Source organism: Rhinichthys klamathensis, unplaced genomic scaffold (assembly GCF_029890125.1).
Source record: "Rhinichthys klamathensis goyatoka isolate OS25496 unplaced genomic scaffold, OSU_Roscu_1.1 h1tg000169l_1, whole genome shotgun sequence".
Taxonomy (NCBI): Eukaryota; Metazoa; Chordata; class Actinopteri; order Cypriniformes; family Leuciscidae; genus Rhinichthys; species Rhinichthys klamathensis.
Window position 1 is genome coordinate 1,890,831 of NW_026606700.1, and position 13,122 is coordinate 1,903,952.

At 35.8% G+C, this 13,122-nt stretch overlaps 1 protein-coding gene across 1 annotated transcript in view; it reads left to right on the forward strand.

The window, feature by feature from the left end:
• xpr1a (xenotropic and polytropic retrovirus receptor 1a) overlaps window positions 1-10,997 on the forward strand; it is a 69,061-nt gene extending 58,064 nt beyond the window's left edge. The window contains exons 10-15 of the mRNA XM_056259644.1: window positions 1,186-1,354; window positions 2,108-2,302; window positions 7,383-7,549; window positions 8,206-8,345; window positions 9,098-9,319; window positions 10,183-10,997. Coding sequence (XP_056115619.1) covers window positions 1,186-1,354; window positions 2,108-2,302; window positions 7,383-7,549; window positions 8,206-8,345; window positions 9,098-9,319; window positions 10,183-10,240 — 951 coding nt within the window. The 3' untranslated portion in view covers window positions 10,241-10,997. The remainder of the gene's footprint in view (window positions 1-1,185; window positions 1,355-2,107; window positions 2,303-7,382; window positions 7,550-8,205; window positions 8,346-9,097; window positions 9,320-10,182) is intronic.
• The last annotated feature ends 2,125 nt before the right edge of the window (window positions 10,998-13,122 follow it).

Consider the following 13,122-nt stretch of genomic DNA (forward strand, 5'->3'; position numbering starts at 1 on the left):
CCTGTAGATTAAAACCGACACATACTGATGGCCAAACAGTGGGTGGCTTTCTTCCCAGAGCTCGAACTCGCTGTCACACTCAAGCTGTGCGTTGCACATGCAGCTGTACAACCTTGAAATGTACTTCACATCCAGACCTGTATGCTTAAAAGCTGCCTTCACCTGTTTCATTTGGTAAAAATAACTGATCAGAGTTTGTGTGGGGAGAAATCGATTTTCCCTGGCATTTGAGCCTCAAGAGAATGATGGCATAGAACGGTGTAGTGCAAAAGTGTGTTGCTGGGAAATGTCAGCACTGCCCCGAAGGCTGAGAGAGGTAACATTTCATTTCATGGCATAGAGTGTGCCACAGAATAACATTAAAAAACATTATTTATTTATTGTCTAATTGTGTCATTTTATTTACAGCTCTTGTGTTGTAGTATTTAGTTCATATTTTAATTGTTGAAAGTTCTTTGTGCATGCATAAAAAGGATCATCTTTTTCATCAAACTTAAATTACTCTTTTATATATATTTGTATGTATATATATATTACATATGTACTTTTGTAACTATGCAACTTTTTAGTATTTGAAATATTCATATTATTAATAATATGTTCTGCATTTGAAGGCAAAGATACTGGTACAGTTTACCCTGTAGCATTTGACACACTTGGGAAAAATATTTACTTTAATAATTCATGGTCCTTATCCAAATGATTCATATAGTTTTATACTTCAACATGGCATAAAACCTATTTTGCCATTAAAAAATGGTTATTACTTTTTTCATGTGCGTCTCTCAATCTCAGGCAGCTGGATATGATTTCTAAATGTGTAGTCATGCGTTTCTAAATGAGGCACAGTTTGCTGGATTAATGGTGCAACACATCTAACTCAATCCTCACATATAACAGACAGTTAAATGTGTTTTATTGGTGAGGTCAATGAGTTGATATTGCAGATCATCAGACAATAAAACCCCCATTGATTTGCTTTCAGCCAGCTGAGTTAACATTAAGCTGTCTCATAGAGTTCACTCTGCCTCGGGGATGAGCTGTTTTACATAAAGCACCTCATCCTGAGAGAAAAAGCACCTCAGATGACTTCTGCTGTTTATTATTGTCCACAATGATTATTATATGTACTGTATACAGTATGAATATTTATGCTTTATATTTCCTGTGTTTGTATTTTCTCAGTTCCGTGTGTTCACCGCCCCGTTCCACCGAGTGGAGTTTGCAGACTTCTGGCTGGCGGATCAACTCAATTCCCTGGTCATTGTGCTCACAGATCTGGAGTATCTGGTCTGTTATTACAGCATGGAGCTGCAGTGGGGAGATCGTAGCGGATTACTTCCCTCCGCATATGGTAATTGATTCAGAATGAAGCCATCTTATAATGTACTGATTCAAGTTTTGACAGACAGAATTGACCATCCCAATTTCAACCTTATATTGTATGTAACAGTAGATGAATGGGCGGTTACGATTAGTTGCCCTTGCATATGAATTAAGATTGCACAGGCCGTGTCAGCACAGACAGGAATTCTTCAGGTTCAGTGGAGTTTATGTGAAATGGACCAGGAAATTCAGAACATCAGCGGCTGTCTAATGGTGCAGAAATGTGTAACACCAGCTCAGTCCTGGAAGATACTGAGAAAGTGAAAGTGAGCAACAGGGCTCAACACTATGGCTTTTTTTCTGCTGGCCTGGTCAGATGAGTAGTTCAGATTTTTAGTTGCAAATATGATAAATAGGTTTAGTTTTTGTTCTAGGTTTAGTAATTTAGTTGCAAATATGATAACAATTTTTTTTTAATTAAAATATGAATTAATTTTTTAGTAAAGTTTTATAAACTTTTTTCTTTTTTAGTAAGAGTTAATTAGCACAATTTATCATTTTCTTATTTAATAATGGTGTGTATATATGTAAAATGTACTGTATTTCAGTTTATTTTGCAAGACAAAATCCTAACTGTTGGGCCCTGAACTATATTATAAAATCATCATTTAATTTGTAGAAATACATATAAAAATAATCCAGTATACTACTCTACTGCAATATTGAGAGAATATTCTTGATAATATCAACATGCTTTCATAAGTTTCTCCTCCGCAATAAGGTGATGAAAGGTGTAACAGCTACTCTTACGGAATTCGGGCCATCATCCACTGTCTGCCCGCCTGGCTGCGGTTTGTTCAGTGTCTGCGACGTTACCGTGACACCAGAAGGGCCTTCCCTCACCTGGTGAATGCTGGGAAATACTCCACCACCTTCTTTGTGGTCACATTTGCAGCCCTCTACAGAACTCACAAAGGTAAAAACAAACAATCGGCAGTTAACTGCAAACATGACGTGATTATGTGACCAGAACATTCACTTATCAAAGCATATTATAATTATTATAATTAGCTTGAAAAACAAAACTCGCTGAAGGTTTGTGCTCAGACTGGTGATGAATGTCACTTGAAAATAGTTTTGTCTCGAGGGAATCTGGGTAAAAAAAAATTATTTGGCTATACAAGAAACAGTGTTTTGTTTTGTTTTGCTTTTTATATCCTGAATACATTGTATTTTTACTGTTCTGTGAAAATTGCCGGTGTAATCTAACAATGACTCCAGTGTAAAATGTTCGGTACAAAGAGAGCACCTGGCTGCCATTGTTTGCTTACAACAGATACAGGTGAACAGGCAACAAAAGCATGTTTTGAGAAAAACAGAGAAAGAAAAAATTATCCTGTCCTTGTCTGTTAGAGACTGGTTTATATAGCAACATAAAGAGAAAACATCTAAATGTTATGTTAGAGACGAATTGTACCAAGAAGAAACAGGTTGGCATTTCATTTATGCATTTAAAAAAGAGCCACCCTGCTTTATAAAAACTAATTTGTCGCCAAACACCACATTTTGCATTCAATCACAGCAATTATCCTGCATTCGGTTTATATGAAGTCTTAAAGAGTTTAAAAGCATGCATTAAGATTCCAGACATATCCCTCGTCTCTATCTACAATTACCGTCTGATTATTCTGCCACTGAAATCCATCTGAAGTGCGAAGACTGCTGCTCAAACATGTCTCTCTGCCCGTCTCACTTTCTCTTATCAAACAGTCAGCCTCCATGCCTTCCCGTATCTCTTTGAAAAGACAACTTTTGTCAAAAATCGATCTCAAAGCACTCAGCTAAGCCGTTTTCATCCATTTCATTATTTATATGCACACACAGTCGTTTCTGGGTAGTTCCCTTGAATGTCAGTGTTTAAATATCAAGCATGGGTGCATTTTACGCCACTGCATTTATGTTTTCGTTGAACAGAATTCTGCTCCGAAGTATCCAAATGTTGGTGGACAGCCTGTCCAGACATCAGTGTGTATTAGAGATATCTCTGTATCAGTGATATAGGAGTGAAAGAGGCCCCATTCAACCCAACAATCTCACCATGCATTCAATGCACTCATTAGGATTCCCTCGAGACGTTCCTGGCAGTGAGCCAGTTTAATATATGAATGCATCAGAAATCACCTCCATCATTTGTGCCCTAAATGAAACTGATGTTCACTCCTGTAAGCTGCCCTGATAAATGAGTCTATGGATTCTATTTATTTTAGTTTTCGTGTAAACTAATCCCAAAGGAATGTAACATGCCTGAGCATAATTAATGTTTAAATTAACATTAGTCATGAGCCAAACAGGTGTGTGAGATTGAGATCAGTGGTAAGGATAAGCTGTCAGAGCATTATTTTTTCAGCCTATTTCCTTATGGTTTGGCTTATAATTGTTAAAATTTAGATTTGCAACCCAAAGGTTGTTGGTTCAATCCCAATAAGGAGTGATTTGTAAGTCTTGATGTCTGAGTTTGATGTGTTACTCGCCTTGCACACTAGCATTGAAATGGCAATTTATGCATTTGTAAGTGTATTTGTTTTATCCGTTCCCATATCAATAGCCCCATTACACATTTTTAGTGTTGTATTTCATTGTAGTACTGATTGTAGAAATGGTAGAGGGTCGATATCCTCAAAGATTTAATTGAAACTTTAATAAAAAAAAATGGCAATCTGAGCTTAAGCTATATGCTGAAGAGCTCAATGACATCCAACAAGACAGAGCAAAATCCAAACAGAGATTAAAGGAAAGATGCTATGTGAACACTGAAAAACGATTAAAGGGGAGAGAGAAATATGAGGGGAGAGAGAAATATGAGAGGAGAGAGAAAGAGAGCAAAAAATAAGAGGAAATGAAGGAAAATGGACTATCCAGAGGAGGTTGAGCTGTAATTGCCTGCCTGTGGCGAGACAGAACAGTGTGAGTGTATCGCTAGAATAATGATGAAGCTCTGAACCGCAAAAAAAAATATTTGATTTTTTTTTTCTCTCTCTCTCTCTGTATCAGACCTGGATCTTTGATCAAAACAAGCATCTTAGAGAGCTAGAGATGTGTACATGAACACCTGCGCTTACCTGCTCTGATGGCTTCATTGCACAGGTTTAATCCGTTTCATGTGGACCACAAAAGAGATGGCTGTATGTAGTCAAATATCACAGCTCATGTGCATAAATATTACCGTTTAGTACAGATTAATCAGTTAATGTGGTCAATATTGAATATCTTTACATACCTGAACCTAAACTCAGTGATGTTATTTTCGATTCTTTTTTTTTTCTTTCTTTTTTTTTTTTTTTCGTTGTCATGTTCCCATCATGTGGTCAGGTGCAGAGAGTGACACATTCTATTTCACATTCTCTACTCTATTACCAAAGACACAAAAACGCTGTCAATGTTCAAAGGATGAAAACTATTTCTGTCTGAGGACTCAGGAGGATACTGAGAGGGATTTGGTCCTTTGGGAAATGGGTTTGGGTCATCACAGTTCATGTTTACATAAATCTTCTGATGTGTTAATGAGGTTAAACCGAAAGTTCAGTGTGACCAGTAGTGGTTGACCGTCATGGGTTTTTTAATGGCCGATGCTGAAATCTAATGAGCAGGGTAGCAGATGGCCTGTATTTTACATAGTTCAATTTAATGACAAATGAGATGAGACCATTTTGATATTCAAAGATTACTACTACTTTAAAAAACAGAAATATGTATTATCAGTTGAAGAGGATTTTGTAATTGATACAATGGGGAACAACCACTTCTGTTCATTGGCCAAACTGGCACGGTTGTTGGCCAATACCGTTAATCTCATATTGTCAGACCTTTTGTATCTAATATATATCCATTTATCTTATCCTCAAAGAGACACTATACTAGGGCAAAATATAATGGGCCAAATATTTTGAATATCAAAGTATTGTTTCAGATATAGGATAACGTTTTATAGGAACCATGTTCACGTTTGTAGCATTATTGATTTTATTTTATATTTTATTTTATTTTAGTGTCAATGTTTCTTGCACCCTAAATTGTTTTTTGTTTTGTTTTGTTTTATGACCATTTTCTCTCTGACCTCTGAATTGCACAGGCTTTTTGTGCTCATGTACCGTTAAGAAATAACTGCTGTTTTAATTAGCTAACTTCAACTTTACATGCATAGTGTACACTCTTGCTTAATACTCAATATGCATTGAAATGTAGATCTAGTCTGTCAAATATTAATATTCTCAGAGCTATGAAGATTCATGAATTATCCATCTTCACAGCTTAGTTTTCATAGATGATCTTTGGATGGAGCTTTGCTGTTGGGTAAGGTTGAGCATAAGGTATTCTCAAGGTAAAATAATAATAATTATGTGCATTAAATGTAGAAATATATTGCAGTGTATTATGTAAAACACAATACTTAAAAGTTGGCATGAAACGGAAGTTGCGAAAGTTTTTTCTTGACTATTGTATATCCGAGTGAAACGACTTCTCAAACTAGAAAAAAAAATGTAGTGTGACTTGATTTTGTCTGTCTGGAATTGATTGGATGGTTGTGGTTTGCTATTGGTCAATCTCATGTGAGTGACAGGTTGTCCCGCCCTCGCACTAGCAAACACAGTCACTGTCATCAGAGAAGAGAAGAGATGTCACTGCAAGAGGGAGGGGAAGTTATTCTGATTAAAGATTATGAGGGCACATGAATTTATCAAAAAAAAAGTAATGATATGCACGGATACATAATTTATAATAAATACTGCAATATTCCAAGAATCATCAATGTAGATTTTATGGTGACTCTAATATCAGCTCAAATGTTGATGCCTCTATAGAATGCCGCTGGCCTGTGTGAAGGGATTAGACTTGCATTGCACTCTTAAAGTGTCTTGTTAGGGCGAGCATCTGGAGCATCTTGGGTAATCTAGGGACACCATATTCAGCATGGGCACTCATAGCTCAGCTCTGAAATAGGATGGACTGGGCTATTATCTGTTCCGGCGAAAAATGTCCTCCGCTGGTTTCCTGGCGCCTGGATGGCAGCGTGTGAAAGGCTTTATTAAGACGGATGGGCCTGTTCCAGATTCAGCACCGTCTGCTGTCTGAGGCCTAAGAGATTTAACCATTCACTGACCTGAGACCTGCCTTGTTCCACCATCTGATAAATGTCTCACCCCCTAATAACTTACACTGATGCTCTAATATTGTACTGCAAGATAGCTCTTATTGTTATATTTCAGTTCTGCCTACTCTTTTTTTTTTTTTTTGGATTTGTATTGCCCCTGTGCAAAATAATATCTTTTGGCATGATTCCATATGCTCTCCCGTGCCTCATCATCAATATTAGTTGCTAATTCCTTTTCCCATACAGCTTCTATCCTCTGCCTTTCAACAGATTATATTAAACGCAGTTGCTTCAAGGTTATTTATGTATAAGGATTGTACTTTTGGTCTTAAGCCGCAAAAAAAAAAAGTTGCTGATTAAATTACAAGTAGATTTCTTCATATACTTGTTATAAATGATAAGATGTCGAACTATATCCAATGTAATATTATTTTCTTGGAACAGCAATGTAAAAATAGCTAAATATATACTACCTTTCAAAAGTTGTAGGCCTGTAAGATGTAGTAGGTGTAGAGTGTAGTAGGTAATGTAATGTAAGGTAATGGTAGTAGGACACATGTATGTATTGGTTTTTATCAGTAAAAACAGAAGGGGAGTAAAAAAAGTGCAGGCTAGATTTAAATTTACATTATTATTATTTCATTATTATTGTTCATGTAATCTTAACCTACTAAGGTGCATTTTGGTCATCATGTCATTGTTTTAATTAATATTAAAACACTAGTATTTGACATGGTAATTTAACAGTGAATGACCTTTCAATAGATTAATAGCCACAGGCACAATCGCATTAGTAATGTAAACAGTCTCAAAACAGTTTTTTTTTAAAGTGTAGATAGATGGATGGTAAACAGTCTCCCTCTAGTGGACATAGTGTCAAATTCACTTGTGACTTTCTCTGTTTCAGATCAGAAACATGCAGACGCTGAGGTGTTTTTCTACATGCTGGTCCTGTCTTCAGTCGTCAGTTCACTTTACACGCTGATCTGGGACCTAAAGATGGACTGGGGTCTTTTCGACCGCAACGCTGGCGAGAATACCTTCTTGAGAGAGGAGATTGTTTACCCACATAAAGTAAGATATGCCAGAACATAACCTGCCATCTTGAAAACAGTATTATGTCCATCATCGGTGATGTGATGTAGTGGTCAAAGATCTGCTCTGGTGAGCACAGTGTTGTTGGTTCAAACCTTCTAAGGAGCAAAGCAAAATAATCAAACTAACTAGCTGGTTTGCTGCTCTTAATGGAATAGTTCACCCAAAAATGTAAAATCTGTCATCAATTACTTACCATCATGTCGTTCCAAACCCATACGAATTTCATTCATCTTCTGAACACAATTAGAAGATATTTTTAATGAAATCTGAGAGATTTCTCTCCCCTCCATTAATTCACCCAAAACTCGGTTCAAAAATGTCGATGAAGAGATCGTAAAATAAATCAATATAAATCAAACTGTTTAATCCAAGTCTTCTGAAGAGACACAATCGCATTATATGATGAACAGTTTTAATTTAGGCTTTTATTCAGACATAAACATTTTTGGATGAACTATCCCTTTAAGCTGGTTTAGTTGTTCAGCCAGCTGTTCTCCCCTGCTGACAAGTGCAGCAAACCAGCTTAGGTTGGTTTAAGATGTTTTTTTCAGCAGGGATATTATTATAACTGTCAGCAGGGATATTTATATGTTACCTCCAACTGTCATGATGCCACTTCCTTTTCCTTTTAGGCCTACTACTACTCTGCTATAATAGAAGATGTAATCCTGCGCTTCGCCTGGACACTGCAGATCTCTCTGACTTCCATGACTGTCATTCCTTCCATCGAGGACATCGTGGTTACAATTTTAGCTCCTCTGGAAGTGTTTAGGTGAGATGTTTGTGTAGAACAGGGATTCCCTATTCTTTTCATCAGCCAAATCCCTTTGAGCTAAAATAGTTACTTGAAGTACCCCCTGAGATTTTCACTGCACATTTGCATGTTCATGGTTCTCTGATGTCAGTTGATGGTCACATGACATGCTCAAAGCGGTTCACCAATCACTAGTGTTGGTTGAGTTACTCTAAAAAATGTCATTAATTACTAGCTACTAATTACATCTTCAACAGTGTAATTAGATTATTGTACTATTTACTCTCTCTAAAAATAATTTTTATTACTTAATGTTACTACTTGCTAAATTTTGATGTTAAATCCACCATTGTTTTATATAGAATTGTTATGGTCTACTCTATACAGTATTTAATTCAGTTACATAACTGTAATTAAATTACAGAAAAAAATAAGAGTAATCCCTTAAGTAGTCAGACTGATCCAGCCAACCAATCAGGAAGGGTTGAGACTGGAACTAAACAGAGTTTTACTGACAGACTGGGAAGAGGAGTGCTGCAACAATGTAAACTGTGTTTAAAAAAAAAGGTTTCTAACATTCGAGCATTAAACACATGCTGAACTCTCTCTCTCTCTCTCTCTCTCTCTCTCTCTCTCTCTCTCTCTCTCTCTCTCTCTCTCTCTCTCTCTCTCTCTCTCTCTCTCTCTCTCTCTCTCTCTCTCTCTCTCTCTCTCTCAATCTTCTCCCTTTCTAAATCTTTTCTCTTTCTTTGCATTTGTTCTCCCCGTAGACGTTTTGTGTGGAACTTCTTCCGTCTTGAGAATGAGCACCTGAATAACTGCGGTGAGTTTCGAGCGGTGCGAGACATCTCGGTGGCTCCTCTTAACGCTGACGACCAGACGCTGCTGGAGCAGATGATGGACCAGGAGGATGGAGTCCGGAACAGACAGGGCAAAAAGAGCTGGAAACGGAGCTACAGCCTGTCCTTACGACGACCCCTGCTGTCCTCTCAGTAAGAGATTATGGATATAATAGACATATTTCAGCAGTTTTTGGGTAGGCAGCCCCGATTAGTGCACCTTTATGCAATTAGTCTGTATTTAAATTACTGATAACACTTAATGAAATAACTTTAATAAGTCATTGCAAACATATGCAATTCACTAAAAAAAAGTTGATCTAAAAAATAATTATCAAAAATATTATTTTATTAAATATACTAATATGTTAACATCACCGAACCTATTTAAATGCATTAGGTTGCACTAACAAAACTAAATTTAAGGGTTAGATTAGGTAATAATATTAGTTGCTAATTAAAATGTAGTTTGATTTAAAGTGCAGGTCAACACTTTGAACAGTGTATTTAACAGATATATATAAAAGTTTGGGTTGGTAAGATTTTTTTCTGTTTGCAGAAGTTTGTTCTGCATTTATTTGATAGAAAATAGTGCCAAAAGCAGTAACATTGTGAAATATTCTTACAATTTAAAATAACTTGTCTATTTTAATATATTGTAAAATGTAATTTATTTATAATTTATCATTACTCCAGGCTTCAGTGTCACATGATCCTTCAGAAATCATGTTGAGATTTGCTGCTCAAGAAACATTTCTTATTATCAATGATGAAAAACCGTTTTATGCAAACCATTTAGTCAGAATTCTTTGATGAATAGAATGTTCAAAAGAACAGCATTTATTTGAAATATAGAATTGTAACATGTAAAAAATATTGACTATCACTTTTGATCAATTTAATGCATCCTTGCTAAAAACAAGTGCATTCATTTCTTAAATTTTTTTTAACGTTTGAGATCAGTAAGTGGCACTTTTGAGAGCTGCTTGAAATGTATACATCTGTATCTCTGACAGGTCTAAGAAGGATACTAAGGTGCTCATTGAGGATACGGACGATGAGGCCTTCAGCTGAACCCAGATCTCACTGTCCCGCCACCTGTCTCGGCTTTCTATTGGTTCCTCACAGAGCTGCCTCAGCACACCTGATCTCAAACACACACAGATACACACATATTTCACTTTAGCACTCACAGATACCATCCAAAGACAGAGTAGTGGACAGAGTTAAGCACAAAAACAGCCGTGAGACATATCAAGACACAAAACAGTGACATCGTACAAACACGGACACACACATACAACGATATATACACACGCACTGAAAAACCAAGTGTGGAATTTTCCTCAAGGTACTTTTTTTTATTAGATTTGTTAATTTTGTTCTTCTATATTGATACATTTTTGTACATTTGTTTAGGTTTTTGAAATTTATATTACTGCACATGACTGTTTACAAACTTAAAATAACTAGGATCTACAGGGAGGAGAGTTATCATATGAAAGAATAATATAATATCGTACACAGCACGGACTCGAGCCGCACACATTTAGAAATAACAACAGCTCAGTAGCTGATGTTTGTTATAGGTGTAGGTAATAGTTTTTTCTTTCATTTTGTTTTGTTTTTTGAGTTGTCACGACATCAGAGTACGGCCCTGGTGGCACTGTTTGGAAATCCTCGTTATTTCCTTACCTTAAAAAACATAGTGTTTTATTGTTTCATCATATTTAATACGCAAATATATTTTATTTTTTCATTTTTTAACATGGATTGCTTTGATATCAAAGCTGTCATATTTTTGCCATGTATGGTTTGTGTTTGAGAGAATGTGTGCATGTGTGTGTTTTCTTTTAGGGAGTGATAGAATTATTATTTCTATGCTGTTAGAATTATTATTTATATTCACACTTTAACCAGTGAAACTACTGTAAGAAAACCTGTCATTGCTGGTTAATATTTGAAATGCCATTTGGGTAAATGAAATGCTGCCCACTGAAAAAGATCAGATGATTCTGTGAACTATTTAAATTGTAATGATGCACTAAACTGAAAAGATTCAGTAATAATTGTCACCGAATTGCAGACTAAAGGGAAGTGGACACAGAACTAATGTGTTTCCTACATGGCTTTTTGTATCACTTATTAACAATTGCCATAACCACTGCAAGCCAAAGAGGAAATGCAACCACTGCCAGTCAATTATATTTCTTATGGTTGTGATATCAGTTTTGTATTATGGTAAACCGTAAGAGATTTTGTGCATCAAAAAGTAGTTCACTTGCGTCGAGGAGATATCTTTTATGAAATCCTTTCGTCTTAAAGGGATAGTTCACCCAAAAATAACAATTCTGTCATCATTTACTCACCCTCAAGTTGTTCCAAACCTGTATGAATTTCTTTCTTCTGCTGAACACAAAGATAGTTTGAAGAATGTGAGTACTGTTTGGTTAGATTTTTACTTTTTATTTTTGAGTGAACGATCCCTTTAACTATGGTCACAGTTTGTTTATTTGTATGCTTCATGAGTGTGGCAACATCTTTATAATCATCTTTACATTTTGATGAAAAAATGTGATTGTACATGATTTATAATGTACATGTTTGCGAGACAGGTGTAACTACCTTGCCTTTCATACATTTTCATATGTGGTCTCTGAATTTCAGACAGCATATTTAAAAGAAGAGAGTGTTTTTCACCTCTTTTATAGCGAATACTGTCATTTTAACTTAGAATGACTTTTATTATGATTAATATCTATTGTTGTCATCATAAAAACGAAAACACCAGGGCTGTTTTTAGCTGATATGTATGTTTTGCTCTTTTTTTCAGCATTTAGTTCATTTTGATAGTTTTCTCAGCAGCATGCTTTGCTTTGATGTATTTTTGCAAGCACAATCTTTCAGCTGTAACTAAAATCTAATCAAAAGAAAGATTTGTCTTCACAATCGCTCTTACTTGCTGTTTCATATTTTTATTTGCTCTTTAAAAGAAAAGGGTTCCTGCTCTCTGAAAAAAAAAATGATGTACAGATAGCAGGCATTGTGTTTGTGAGTAACATATATTAGTTGACTTTAAGTTTATTGTTTTGTTTGAACACATTTGAGGCTAAATTTAAAGATTCAAATCTATCAAAGAAGAAGGGGAAAAACTACATGTGATTTGTGGCTGCAAAAGAATATAGAGTGCTATCCTCGTTCGAAAATGTGGTGTTACTGTGCAGTCCTTTTGTCCTATAATATTGAAAAAATGAAATGTCAATCTTGTCGTTCTCAAAATGACCTTTTGGCACACTGTCTTACTTTGCTCTGTCTTTAGTTCTCTCAGAACTGACTGAATCCTTAATTAAGTGGACTACCGAGTGGCACACAAATTTTTTTTTCACATTTCTGAACCAATATCGCCGTATATAAATGGATGCTGAGCACAAATTTCCCCATTCAGTGCTTTTTGTAATGCATTGCCAATTGTCTTGCCTGCATGCTGCTTTTGTTTTGCACTGTAAATAGTTTATTTTTTTTACATTTGAAATGTGTAAAAGAATGTTGTTTATTTATTGTACTAATTATTTATGTACACGTTAGAGACTTTTTCTTTAAATGAGCAGTATTATGGTAGATGAAGGGCATTTTTGATTAGCCACAATCCCACACTGTCTTACATATGTGAATTCTATCGAAAAATAGTGTAACTTAAGATGCTTTAGTGAATATGGAATGTGATCGGTTTTATCTGTATATTTCTACTCGTAACACTTTCATCCCCAGGGTTTGTGCCCATTTGACAGGACTTGTTGGGTGACAGTGGTATTGTGAACTCTGATAAGGAATTGCTGGGAGGATTGGGAGAAGAAAGGGACATGTTAACATTCTCCTTAACACCCTAACTAGGGGTTCTATTATGAGATGAACCCTCAAAATGTAGGGTTTTTCTTTTGTAATTTTTTTTTCTTTTG